General features: G+C 51.1%; 1 protein-coding gene across 1 annotated transcript in view; it reads right to left on the bottom strand.

Moving 5' to 3' along the window:
* The window catches only part of CAPN13 (calpain 13), an 85,933-nt gene that overhangs the window by 15,063 nt on the left and 57,049 nt on the right, over nucleotides 1-13,821 (bottom strand). The window contains exons 11-18 of the mRNA XM_045809138.2: nucleotides 13,325-13,464; nucleotides 9,578-9,589; nucleotides 7,199-7,401; nucleotides 6,162-6,198; nucleotides 5,747-5,803; nucleotides 2,516-2,573; nucleotides 2,372-2,430; nucleotides 791-859 (exon numbers count right to left, since the gene is read on the bottom strand). Of these exons, the coding sequence (XP_045665094.2) occupies nucleotides 791-859; nucleotides 2,372-2,430; nucleotides 2,516-2,573; nucleotides 5,747-5,803; nucleotides 6,162-6,198; nucleotides 7,199-7,401; nucleotides 9,578-9,589; nucleotides 13,325-13,464 (635 nt within the window). The remainder of the gene's footprint in view (nucleotides 1-790; nucleotides 860-2,371; nucleotides 2,431-2,515; nucleotides 2,574-5,746; nucleotides 5,804-6,161; nucleotides 6,199-7,198; nucleotides 7,402-9,577; nucleotides 9,590-13,324; nucleotides 13,465-13,821) is intronic.

Below are 13,821 nucleotides of genomic sequence, written 5' to 3'. Positions count from 1 at the left end.
AGGGAAGAGATTCCTGAGGCTGGACCATCAGGGAGTTCGGTCCTGGCCAGGATCCAAGTGTCACAGCTGGGGGCTGCAGGAATGAGTGGGAGGAGTCCAAGGACTCCTCCTGGACCCCAAAGGGTCTCAGCTCCAGGGTCTTGTGTACAGCTCCGATAAGCTTAGACCTTGTCCTGAGAACAATGGGGAGGCCACACTGAGGCCACAGGCCACATGGGTGATCTTGTATCTGGCAGATGACAGGAAGGGAATGAGATGAACCAGAGCCCTGGGGAAATGTCTCAAGGAGCCGGGGCGGGGGGGAGGGACAAGGGGGGGCAATGCTGGCTGGCAGTCTTAGCTACTGTCCACCGTGACCCCTCTCTCCTTCAGTCAATCCTAGAGCGCCCCTCACCCTGCCACGTACTCGGGCATTGCCTTGTATCTTCTAGTGGTGCGTGTGGTCTCCCTGCACAAAATGTGAGTCCTCTTGAGGGCAGGGCTGGGTTTCTCTTCTTTAGTGCCCTCAACTCTGTGCACATGAGGCACCCAGTAGAAATTTGCTAAACGGGACACAAAGAGAACATGCTGGTGGGGCGCCTGGATGGCACAGCGGTTAAGCGTCTGCCTTCGGCTCAGGGCGTGATCCCGGCGTTATGGGATCGAGCCCCACATCAGGCTTCTCCGCTATGAGCCTGCTTCTTCCTCTCCCACTCCCCCTGCTTGTGTTCCCTCTCTCGCTGGCTGTCTCTATCTCTGTCAAATAAATAAATAAAATCTTAATAATAAAAAAAAAAGAACACGCTGGTACCTGGCAGTGGACAAGCCGGCCCCACAGCCTTGCAAACTCCTCTTGCTCAAGCCGTCCGTTCACTTTCAGCTAGTGGGGAGTTAAGAGTGGACCGGGCAGCGTGTGGGGAGCAGAGGCCCCGCCCACAGAGCCAGAGACAGTTCCATCCATCAACTAGCAGCACCGTCAGCCCAGTGTCACCTGGGTGTGGCTGCACCCCAGCCAGCCCCCACTGTGTCTGCAGGGACCTGGCTTAGCTTCATTTTACAGAGGGAAATGGACAACTAGAAGGAGAAAGATGCCCTGAGCAAAAGGGGCCAACATCACGTGCATTCAGGGGAAGAGAGAGCCCAGAACACAGCCTGCACAGGGTGGAGTGGGGCCCCTAGCAGGGGAGAGTGGGGAGGAGCATGAGGGCCCCAAAGCAGCATGAGGATGCACTTGAGCCAGCCCTGGTCACCCTATAGCATTACGATGGGTTTACAAGAGCCAACGCGAGGAAAGGAATCTATCTCTGAGTTGCTGGAGGGGAGCAGTGGGTGGGCCGGAGGAGGGGTAGAACAGACTTGTCTGCTTTGCAGGGCTCTGGCAGACACCACCTCCCCCAGGGTTACCCTGGGGCTGTGGGGGGGCCATGGGACCCTTCTGATTCATCTGCGGGGGATGGGCAGTGTCCCCAAGTGACTCCAAACGAGGGCCAGCAGAGACAGGGCTTGATTTACGATTTCATCGAAAAGCGCTCTTGTTTGACAGTGGCCGGCCTCCCATTCCCGGTCGGGCCTTGTTAACAGTGAAGGAGCCGGATCGGTCTCACTCCAGGGAGGCTGCATACACTGAGGGGAGGGTCACAGGGTGCAACTGGGAGCCAGTCTCTCCAGGGGCGGGCAGGGGGTGACTCCTTGGAGGTGGCAGTCAGGACAGGAGTCAGGAGCCCTGGGTTTGATTCCCAGCCTGGCCACTGGTGCCCACGGACTCCTCCCACCCCGGCCCCCACAGACGTAGCTGGGGCATGGCAGCACTAAATGGGGTATGGCTGCTGTGTAGACCGAGGCGTTTTCTCCAAGTTTCGGGGGTGGTTCTCTTGACTGAGTTGGGGCTTGTTGAACAAGGGATTGAGGGAAGACTCAGCCAGTGGAAAGGGGATGGGTGGGTGGAACACAGCCCCCACTGGTGCTGCCAGGAGGCCATGCAGAATGATGCTAGGACACAGATTTGGAGGCTGCAAACGTCAAATCCAGGCACGACTTCTGACTAGCTGTGGGATTACTTAACACACTGCTTAGCCTCTCTGAACCCCTCTCTGTGTGATGGATCACACTTCTTACGTCACAGGGGTTATACTGCAAGGACTACAAGGAAAAGGGTATCCCAGTTCTATTCTCGGCAAGCCAAGATGCTTGACAAATGATAACCACTGACATTGTTGCTGTGGTTGTTCGGGAGAGGTAGTGAGTTAGCATAGAATCCACAGGAACCTGGGCTCTTCGGTGAGCCCTTAGAACCGAAGAAGAGAAAACACTGCCAGTGAAAAGCATTCCTAATGTCCTAATGAACAGGCTCTTAGAGCTGCCAGAGGAGGGGAGGGGGGACTGCAAAGGATACATCCATCAGAGCCACGATGCTCCGGCACTCGTCCAAAGAGAACGTGTCCCCTGGAGTTCCTGGAAGGATGGAAATGTTGGGGGTGTGGCTGACTCAGCAGTGGGGGTGAGGGTGGGGCCAGTAGGCCTGTGGGTCTGACCTTACCTTTCAGGAGCTCCTGGTTGAGAAGGCTCTGAAGCTGGGTGGCATCCATGTTCAGTCCCTGCACCAAACAAGAGTGGAAGACAGGAATCCCATCAGTGCCCAGGAGCTGAGGGGCACACCTGCCTGACTCTGACTTCCAAGCCCTTGTGCCCACCCAGCACACATCTAGCCTGTCTTGAAGCCGTTCCCACTCGCTCCAGGGCATGGTGACGCTCCCTCCCTGAACGTCTGTAGTGCTCATCACTCCGGTCGGTTGATACCACGGGGCGGTCACCTTGCATTCCGCTCTTCCTTCATCATGGGACCGAAAGCCATAGTTGCTTCCTCCCCCCATACCTGGCACTTGGCAGCCCCTCAGGAGAAGTGTTGTTGAGTGAATCAACTCAGCCCTATAGGTGTGTTTCCCCATCTGCTTCCAGAAAGGGATGGAGAGAAAAGAGGACTGTTGAGTGTGTGAGTGTGAGCACGTGTGTGCACGCGTGCGCAGACAGAAATGAAAGTGCCAGGATCTAGACTAAGAGAAACTGCTCTAATTGAGCGCATCACTTAGCACTAGTCTTCGTCACCACCGAAGCAAAAAGGAAGACATGGTTTTCCTTGGATTAAACACAGGAAGCAGGGGCGCCTGGGTGGCACAGCGGTTACGCGCCTGCCTTCGGCTCAGGGCGTGATCCCGGCGTTCTGGGATCGAGCCCCACATCAGGCTCCTCTGCTATGAGCCTGCTTCTTCCTCTCCCACTCCCCCTGCTTGTGTTCCCTCTCTCGCTGGCTGTCTCTATCTCTTCAAAAAAAAAAAAAAAAAAAAAAAACAGGAAGCAAAGGAGGCTGAGGGGAGAGACACATTTCTCAGCCTGAACTTCTGAAGTTGTTAACTGCATTCCATTTTCTCCTAGGGACGCTGAGCAGCTGTATGGGGGCCATCTTTCACAGTGACTCCACAGAGAAGCAGAGCCATGCTGCGCAGGGCCATTTCTCACATGCAGGCTGGTAAAAGCGGGTGGGGGGGGGGTGTGATGTGACCTCAGCACTCTGGGGGAGCTGCACACGGGGGACGTGCCAGAGTGAGGTCCCTCAGCAGGGGCTTTGCAAAGTGGGACTGGGTCAGTTACCCCACAGACCCACACACATGCTGTCCCCAGGGTTGGCCTCACCACCTAACTGAAAGTAGAAGCAGCCCTACAGCCTGTCCTCAGGGGAGAACCCCTTTTAACGCCCCTGAGAAAAACATGCTGCCAGTGTTTAGTTGGCCCTCGGGCCATCCCTCCCATGTCTCACTGGCTGGGTTACGTCAGGAGAGTCAGCACTGTGTGCCCACTATCGACAGAGTGTTTTCCTCAAAAGAATCATGGCACCTAACTTCCAGAGCACAGGGCAAGGAACTCTAACTTATGTGGAGTCACCAACGAGAATATAAGCAGCTTTAGGACGTGGGCCCTGTCTCCTTCCTTCCGCATGTCTCCCTACCCTAGGACAGTCCCTGACCTGCACCAAAATGTTTGAGGAGATGAGGATAGGAGTGGAGATGAAGATTGCCTTAAACAGATACCCACAGAATTGCACGCCGGTCTCCACCACCTCAACACAAGAGCCCTGAGGACTGATGCCGCGCATTCCCGAAGCTTAGTGTGGTACTTGGAATCATCCAGGTATTTGGTACCTGTGTGCCAATTGAATAAACGGATAGATGGACATGACCTGACTCAGAGGCTGGGTTATAGCACCATCACCACTGTCATGGCTGATGAAGGTAACTCACAGTAGTGGTAACGTGTCATTGCGTTTGCTGAAGGCTGGCTAAACAGATACAAGAGATCAAGAGAGGACTCAGTGAGTGCACGCACACACATTTTGCTTTCACCTTTCCTTTGAGGCTACAACCTCTGAGGATAGTTCATAGGTTGTGCAGAACGATGCCAGGTTGGCCCTGTTCACGGGTGCTCAGCCAGGGGGTGAAAAGGGGGTGAAGGTCAGTCTATTTCACTTCTGAGCTCTGCACCTTGGCACAAAGCTGCATATGTCTTTTATTTTAATTCCTACAAAGGCCCCATCTGGACTACCAGTTACCCTCTATGAGGAGACATTTGGTGGTTGTTTGGAAAAACCCTGATTAGAGGGAATCTGTACCATTTGTCACACGACAAATTGTATTTTTTATTTCGGACGGGCAGGTGCGTGAACCACGCTGAGGATTTTGCCATCTGCCCCTGAACGAAGCCTGGTCTCAGGTATCCTGATTAGGTCCTGCGGATTGCCTCGGGGCAGTAAACTGAGTTTGGACATCTGCTCTGGGGGAGCTAATCTGTCTTAATTCAATGCAGATTGAGTACCTTCTCTGGGCCAAGGACAATGACATATTGGGGACAAGGAACGCATATGATACCATCCTTGCCTTTGGGAGCTCACACACTGGGGATAATCATCTGGGCACACCTTGTTTTGCATCAAGTGAAGTGCCTTCTGAGTCAGCCTGGATGTGGACCTGGATCCTGGGCCCATATTGATTTCAAGGAGGTCCATATTGAGTGACTCCTTGAAACACATTCCCCTCACGACAGGCACATTCTTCATTTCTCCTTGCTTTTCCCTCTGGGCCCAGGCTGCCTGAATAATTTCCCTTTAAGCGGCTTCCTAGTTACCCTATTAGCCCTCTGAATGCCTGGCATCCTTCCTGTCCTTGGCCTCTGCCTGGCCCAAGACTGGCATGGTACACATGGTCATATCTATCACTTTGCACTTCCCAAACCAACATGACTATTATTGGCAAAAAGCCCATTGTGCAGAGCCCTTGGCAACTGTTTTTATCCTGGCAAGTCAAGGAGTTCTTTATAACGGTTTATTAAACCATTAAGAAAATCCTCTGTGCACATAGGTGACTTGGCAGGAAAGACACCGTTGGTGCTTTCTGAAGCTGGCTAGCTCCTGGGAGGAATGATGCCAAGGGAGGTGGCAGAGCAGAAGGAAAGATTTCAGAGGGTAATGCCAATTACTTGTTTCAAGATTTAAAATACCCGCCCTTCCATCATTAGCCCCACCCTCACCAAGCCCTACATTCCAGCCCAGATGTCACCCAGGCGGGATGCTACTTCTCTCCAGGGCTTGGTAGCCAGATCAGTTCTGGAGACATCCAGGGAGAGAGTCTGATAAAATGACCCACCAAGTCACTTTTCTTCCCTGTATCCTGACAAGGGCCTGGGGTCCCACCATCACTCGTCCCCGTGCTGAGTACTATACCTGTTGAGCGTATTTGTGGAAGATGCTTTCTTGGGAGTCATTTTCCAGAAGACTTGCCTGGATCAAAGGGAAAATAGTCAATATCAGATTTCTGGGCAATGAAGCTATCTGTCTGGTACAGCGAAGGCACAAGAACCACTCCCCACACCTGCATCTGAGACAGAGACTTCATCCAGCAATCAGATAAAACTTGTAGGGGAATGAGAACACCAAAATTTGTGGAGGGAAGATGATCGGTTCCAGCCTGACCTTGGAGGCTTGGTCTTTTCCCCTCTGCCCTGCCCCTTTGAGCCATCATCAGCCCATTATGGTGTCTCTGTTTTCATTGGTCAGTGCTGAGGTAAGAAGGAGACAGATTTTCCTAGGACTAGGATGTGGCCAATAAAGTTTGCCAATCAAACCTTCGCATACCTACCTTTGGCGCTGTAAGGTTGAAATTGCTGTCCAGAGTCCTAGAAAACGAGGGAAACAGTGTGACAAGGATGAATGGCTCAGTATTTAAAGGAAGCTTGCACATGGAGGACACCCTAGATGGCACTGGACATTTATAACAAGGATCTGAGTGAAGGGCCCTCAGCACACCGGGATGTGACATGGGCAGCCGTGACAGCAGACAGATAAGCATCATAACCACATGTCCAGTCTATTGACTGGCCATCATCTGGTCCTCAAACTATTTAACAAATGGCTTCTCTCACAACCAGATACAGGTACAGTGACCCCCATTGCCAAGACGGCAGATATGCTTTGTCTTACGTTCCAGCCCTGGAGGTACAGTGGCCATTGGCATGCGGGACTGAGGCACCACCCATGCTCAACTGTAAAGATGGCCGTGATTATAGTGACGTCTGCCTCAGGCCCCACAGGGGATAAGGTGCCCAGCAGGACGTATACTTGCTGATCCCAGTCTTGACCACTGACTTAGCACTAAAGACTCTCCATGACGGGACTATCTTTCAGGCCCATATTTCACTGTCTCCCTGACGTACCCCGCCCCCCTTTCTGGTCATATTTCAGACAACTGCCGAGCATGCCATGTACGATCTTCCTGGGCATATGGCTGACATTGTGCTCACCCACTTCCCTGCTTCTGCTCATGCTTTTTTTCTACCTGCACTACCTTTTCCTTTAAACAGTAGACAATGTTTTCCATCAAGGACTAGCTCAAATGCCATTTTCTCCAAGAGGCCTTCCTCAATCCCTCTTGCCAGAGGTGGGTCCGTCTCCTCTGTCCTCCCATGTAACTCTGTACTTCCAGTGAGCAATGGCCCCCATCCTGGTCATGGTCTACTTGTTGGTTCAGACTCTCTTGCCACCCTTTGTGGTGAGCTTCTTGCAAACGAGGCCTATGCCGTGTCCCCTACTGACACAGTATCTGCAGCCCAGGATGACACACTGTGTTTTTATAAAATGAAGTGGAATCGAACATTCAGAAGCCCAGTGTTTCTGTACCTGTCATCATCTGGCATCTTCAGGAAGATTCGGAGCAAAAACTCAACTGCTTCACTTTGGGCAGAGATGACTACCACGTAGGTCCCAGGTCTCAGATTGAAGGACTTTGTGACATTGCACTTGGTTTTAAAAACTATGCCCTCGATAGCGTTTCTGAACTGAGAAAAGAAGGTGGGTGGCAACCTCTTCCAGAAGGGCTGGAACTGGAGGAAAACATGAAGATGGTCAGAAACCCCTTGTCTGCATGGACCCAGCCCCCGGGAGAGACCCACCACCTTCCAGACCCCTTTCCGTTCACCAAAACAGTATTACAGGCCCTGAAAAGAGAGACTGTGCTTACCTGGATTTTCAAAATGCCACAGAATTCAGAATGTTATTTAATATAGACAATAACACCACAACGAATGCAAAAAAAATATTGTACATGGTTTTATCTCATTAAATCCCACAGTATCCTGGGTTTTGGGGTTCATCTCTCTGCTTATAAAGACTTCCATGGAAACCAGTGAAATTGTTCCAGCACTGAATTACTTTTGGAACCCCTGATGCCCCTTCTCTCCTGAACTGTTTACAGTCCTCTTTGGACTGTATAGCTCAGCAGAGTTGGACGCCTCCATTCCCTTCATTTTGTCTTCCCAGCAGAGCCCTGGAATTTCTTCTCATTGGAGAATAATAGGCTCTGATCATTTTCCTTTTATTTCAATATTTTCGTAGAGATAAAACAATAAATAAAATGCAGTTCCCATTACCAGATGTCACATACGTATTACATAATAAAAACCCTTTACTAAATAAATTTTCCCCAATACAGTCGAGCACAGGGACTCCATTTAGAATGGTTACGCAGCGTGAAATGATTATTTGTGAGCTCTGCCTTGGGGAGAAATAGGGAGAAAGGGAGAGTTTCTTTTCAGAGGGTGGGAGCAGGGCTGGGCTACAGGATGAGACAGGAGGCAGGTCCCTGTCCCAGGTAGGCACCAGGGGCTGGATACAACCAAAATCACCAAAGTGATTTTGCAGATGCTAACAGGGGCCCCAGTAGGTTTGTAGCCTGACTTGTGTGAGCCCTTCTGGCAAAAGCAACGACGAGAACAGCTCTTCTGCAGAAAGCACCGTCCTATGGCTCTGGGTACGTACTTGTGTAAGCACATGCACGTGCACATGGGGAGGCACCATGTACAGAAGTGTGTGTGCCTCCTACAATCCAGAATTTCCCTGCTTCCCTGCTCTCCTCTCTCCATTGGACTCTTGCAGCCTCGTCCAGGCTCCCTAGCCTCTGGGGTACACTTGCTCAGCGGCAGCCAGAAGTGTGAGTCTGTGACACGATGGGAGGCTCTTCGTCTAGTGCACAGAGACCCAGCATCAAATTAATGCAGGCCTAGTTGCACACAGACCTGACCCTGTAGTTCTAGGGATGGGGCTTGTGCCTTTTCCTGGGTCAAATCCCCACTTCTCGCTCCAGCTCTAGAGATTTGTTCCTTGCACCTGAGTGCCTCCCTCGAAGCCCTTCCAGAAGTTCTACTCCCATGACCAGGGTGCTGGAAATGAAAATCAGATCCTAAACCCCGCTCTGTGGCTGGGCGGCTGGTGTCCGTGGCCTCCCTGCTGCCCGCTTTCTGCCCGGGCTTCTGAGTATCCTCTGCTTGGAGAGCCCCTGTCCTGGCCTTTGCCTACCTATTGGGGCACCCCTGAAAGGCCTGGAGGAATTTCCCTGGACCCAGAAGCATGCTATAGGTACTACCCGTTGGTTGTGGCTACATCCTTGGTCCCCAGGCACACGCACCTCCCCCGGCAGCCACAGCCCCATAGAGCCCACATCCATTTAAGGGGTCTGCATGCCCGTTAACTCTATCTGTCCTTCTCTATCCTTGCTCTTAAACACCCTGTACCAATGCCGAGCCAGCATATCTGCTCAGGAGAGGTGGCAATTTGGTTGTAAGAGGAGCTAGATATGCCCTGAAGGTGCATTTGCAGAGCGCGCATCCTTTGGGAGGTGGATTCGGGGGCTGACAAAGACTATGAGGCTGAAGTCCCCCTCAGATGCCGAGAGCTCTGCTTCTTATCTTAAATAGGAAAGAACCGGCTGCATCAGTCTTATCTATCGGAGGCCAAATTCTCAAGGATGCTTTCACGGTTGCAGCCCCTCTTAGATTTCAAACCAAAGAACAGCTCGAGGGGTCCAGCCTTTAGACCAGGACGGCAAAAATATGTCCTGCATGGTCGATCTACTTGGAGATTCTAAGTTTGTTACAAGACAGAGCAAGACTAAATTTGTAGCCACCGAACAGCAGGAGATGAGCCAGAGTTACGGGTGTTGGAAGAGGCGTAGCAGTTTACCAATGCACGGCTACGGAGGCATGGGAAGGTGCTGAGTCATACCTGAGGGTCCACCTGCAGGGAAGAAAAAGAAAGGCCGATTCAGGAACTAAACCAAAACACAAAGGCAAGCAGATCCCAGCAGCCTGGCTCAGGGCCCCGCGTTCCTTCCTCCTGCGGTCAGCCTCTTCCCTGCACACCCCATGGGATGGGAGCATGACTCATTCCCTATGCAGAGATGTGGAAAGAAAACCTAACCTGTTATAGGTTGTAGGGAGCTCAAGGGGGAAAGAAACAGAGGAGGAGTCTCTCCCTTCGTCAGCTCAGCCACATGTGGTTACTCTTTATAGCAATGATGAGAAATCAAGGGAAGAATGAGATGTCGATGGGGGCAGGGGTAAGGCAGAACCTAGATCAAATGTCAGTTTCCCAGCATCAGGAGCTCCAATGCAAGGAAATTTCTTTTATTCCATCGTGCCACTGTAAAATATGGCGGGAATTTGTTCTAGACCTCCCGGTGTTTGTAGGGAAGGTACGTGTGCATCTGACTAGGGAAATGCCTACATTCTGTCTTTCCATGTGGCAAAGGAAGCACTGAGGATGCAGCCCCATTTTTTTTTTTTTTTTTTTTTTTTAGAAATATTGCAGCCCCATTTTTAAACCACTCTGCCATCCACAAGGTGCTTCCCTGTAACCCTGAAAGCAGACGCTGGGACCGTTTTATGGATGTGGAAACAGTCCCAGCAGTCTAAGGAACAGAGGTGGGAATAAAGCAAGCTGCTTTGCTTCCTTGGTGATTAAGACCCACTGCCCAACACCGTCTTCCATGGTTATTGTGGGTTTTGGTTCTTTCCCCCTGCTGATACTACCCCCGACCCCCTGCAACCATGTGTACAGACCACTTGATTTGCCCAGGCAGACTTTTCTGGAGACCAAGAGTGAGCTGGAAGGAGGTGGAAAGTCCCAGCCTGTGAGGAGGGGGAGCCTTGGGGTGAAGATGAAATGGCTTGTCCGCCCCTGTCCTTTTCCTCTGCCTATTCAGACACCACCTGTGTTTGTTGTGATGGAAGACATAGCGGTGCTCCCGGAGTTGAGGGTCGCAGGACCACACCAGGGCCAGAGAACCGTACGTAGCCGTCATACAAGCAGCATTTACCCACAGACACCATCAGAGCCCTACAGACTTCTGAGAGTCTGGTGGCTGGCATGCACATAGTATATTTCTCAGCTGAACTGGGAAAGGAACCCAAGTGTCTCTTGAGTTGCCATAGTCTGGACAGTTTTTTGGTGTTTAACTCAATCAGGATCCTGAAAGATCCATTGGGACCTGCAGGGAGCCTGAGGAGACCTCAGGTCTGAGAGTCTTTTTAGCAAAGTGTACAGCTGAGAAATGCATCTCTGGCTGAAAAGTAGATAAATGGGCTCGGCAGCATTTAAAAACAGATAGGATTACAATCGTGCCAGGGCTCCTGAACTATAAAGATTTTGAGCAAATCAGTTAACACAAACAAGGCTGCCGTGATATGATGCCTCATAGATGGCAATGTGAACAGCTTCCCCAGTTGTGTGCTGAAGCAGCCCTCTTTCCCTCTCTGGGCTTCTGTCTCTCATCAGAAGAGGCAGTAGTCCTCATCAGGAGAGAGTAGCAGGACTATCCTCTCCTGCTACTCTCGCCTCGTGAGAGAGAGAGAACTAGTCAATCCTGGCTGGGTAGACCAGATGCCTCAATTCCTCCCCAGTCCCTTTCCTTTTTTCTTCTCAGAGGTGAGTTAGGAGACTCTGAGGACAAGAGTCCTCTCAGAAGGTACCTGAATCACTTAGGATTCTTGGTTGGAAGCAAAGGAAACCAACCAGGATGGGATGAGCAAAAAGCCATTTACAAGAAGTCTAGAGAATGCAGCTGGGAAAGTGGGTGGGAAGCAGTGGGAACAGCTACACAGCTGGATGCCAGCCCAGGATCTGTCTGCACTGCTGCTGCCGGGCCCCAAGATTTGCTATGAATAATCCCTTGGCTGGTCCTACCTCAGGAGTCCAAACCCAGTGACTGAGATTGTGGGGATGGGGGAAGCGGGCATGAAAGGAGCATTTAACTGGACAAGACTGGCTCACACATCTACCCCTTTGCAACCAGGGGGTGGGGAGAGGAAATACTTGGCCTCTTTGGTTGCTGCGGTGGGAAACTAGGCCCTGCCTTCCACCAAGTGGAAGAGCGTTCAGGTGCCTGGTGGTGAGGACAATGACAACTGCCTATCGCTGCACCTTTCAACGTTCTTTGATGGCCTCAGCAGGTTTCAGGCACCTCAGAAGTACTGTGCCAAACCCCAACCATTGCTTCTCCATTGATATCACACAACTGGGAAGTAGAAATGTGCTCAGAACAGAACCCAAAGGCCTCTCCTTCTTCTAGAGCCAGAATCACTGTTTTCCTTCAAGCCGTGAGCATCACGAGGAAAGCAAGCGCCTAAGCCCCACTGAGAGACCGGGACCTGGGACCAGGAGCTCTGGTATCAAGCACTTTTCTGTCACCTCCTAGCTGTACCTTGGGCAGGTCACTTATGCTCTCTCAGCTTTGGCTTCCACATCTATAAAATGGTTTTTGAAGCAATGAATATGAACACACTTCAAAGTCTGAAGTGCGGTATCACTTGAAGCCTTCTCATTAGAGTGAACTACGGCCAGGACACAGGACTGCCCCAGCATGAGCAGAGTACCCAGGAGCTCTGCCTGTCACACATGCGCTGACCTGTGCTTCTGACTGTTGCCCTAGGCTCAGTGGACAGGAATGAAGATTATTCCTAGAAATGTTATAATCAGAGCCCCAGCCACAGAGGTGATGGTTATGCTTGACTGAAGTCTGGGGGACATCTGCGCCCAATCCCCCGCTCTGCCGTTAACTCGGACCATGTCACTTCACTTGCTGGGCCTCAGTTCCTTCATTTCTACCATAAAGACAGTGGTCTTAGTTATCTCAGTGCAGAGAGGGTGTGGAGCATATGATTTAAGAACCATTCACTTTATCTTTGGTGTGCATTAAATTATTTGGTAAAGGAGGTGGGAGCAGAGGTATCAGATTTTCTTTTGTAGCACTTTTAAATAGTATTTTAAAAAATGAGCTCCCTGATTACTTGCTCCCAGTGGGGTGTGTGCAGACTTGCGGGTGGGAGGATGGTCCCTCAGGAACTGCAAAGCTTGTTGGGAGTGCCATGGTGGGAGAGGACGCCAGATGGAGAGGAAAACCTGACCTTGGGTGAGTAGCCAAGCAGATGCCCACAAGCCAACCACTAAGCTGTAGGGCTGGATATTGGTTTAAATACAAGAGAAAACATACCTCCTGGTTTTATACCCAGGACTGGTATTTTTCCTTAAACTCCTTCCAAAGTTTAGTCAATGATTCTCAAACTTTAATTCACATAAGTGGCACCCAGGGAGCTTGTTACAATGTGGATTTTCAGACTCTGTCCATGGAGGTTCAGATTCAGAAGGTTTGGGACGGCCCCAGAAACCCGCACTGCTGCAACAGATGGTCTTGGACAAGACTACGTTTTGAGTGACAAGCATTTGAGCCTGCAGCATACCAGGAAATGCTGACAAGTGACACTGGAAGGAGGTGTGTCCCACTGCAAGCCTGGTCAAGCCTGATCTCCTGTCAGGCCCAGGTTTTTATTTATTGAACCAGGTGAACCCTAGAGCCTTTTGTGTTTGATCTCTGAGCCCTTTGTGTTTGGAATCTCCCAGCCTGGTCAGCTGCTCTCTCTGCCCAAAGAATGCACAAATGCCTGAAAGGGTAAGCCCTGATACAGGCTGCCTTACCTTGAACACCTTGAAGCTTAGCGGAAATTTGTCTCTCGCCTTTAAATTCTGCGGCATGACGTTGACGGACATGATGACATTGTTGCTTTCCGTGCCTTCTGGCACAGAGAAGATGTACTGCGTGCCCCTCGGAAGTCCTTCTGCATGAGAAAGAGCTGTCACTGGAGCTCGGCTGGGCTTCTATGACTCCCAGACTTAGGCATGCTGATTCAGAAAGCTCTGGTGGCTTGTGTTGGAAACTCTGGATTTGGAGACCTAAGGCTCGGGTCCCAGTCCCCACAGTTACTAGCTGTGGCACAACCTTCTTCATTTTGTAAGCCTCCGTCTCTTCCTCTTAAAAACAAGGAGGGGAAGTATATCCCCCCTTGGTGAAAATGTTTCCTTAACGGTAAAGTTGAGGGCTATTTTTATCATAATAAGAGCTCAGATATGTATGAGCTTGTGCATTGGCGATAACCATCAGAGCCTTGAAATGATGTCAGTCCCCAAGCACCAAT

This window comes from Ursus americanus, chromosome 7 (assembly GCF_024610735.1).
Source record: "Ursus americanus isolate L20-20 chromosome 7, mUrsAme1.1.p, whole genome shotgun sequence".
Taxonomy (NCBI): Eukaryota; Metazoa; Chordata; class Mammalia; order Carnivora; family Ursidae; genus Ursus; species Ursus americanus.
The sequence above is the reverse complement of the archived record's forward strand: the minus strand, read 5'-3'. Positions and strand labels throughout refer to the sequence as shown.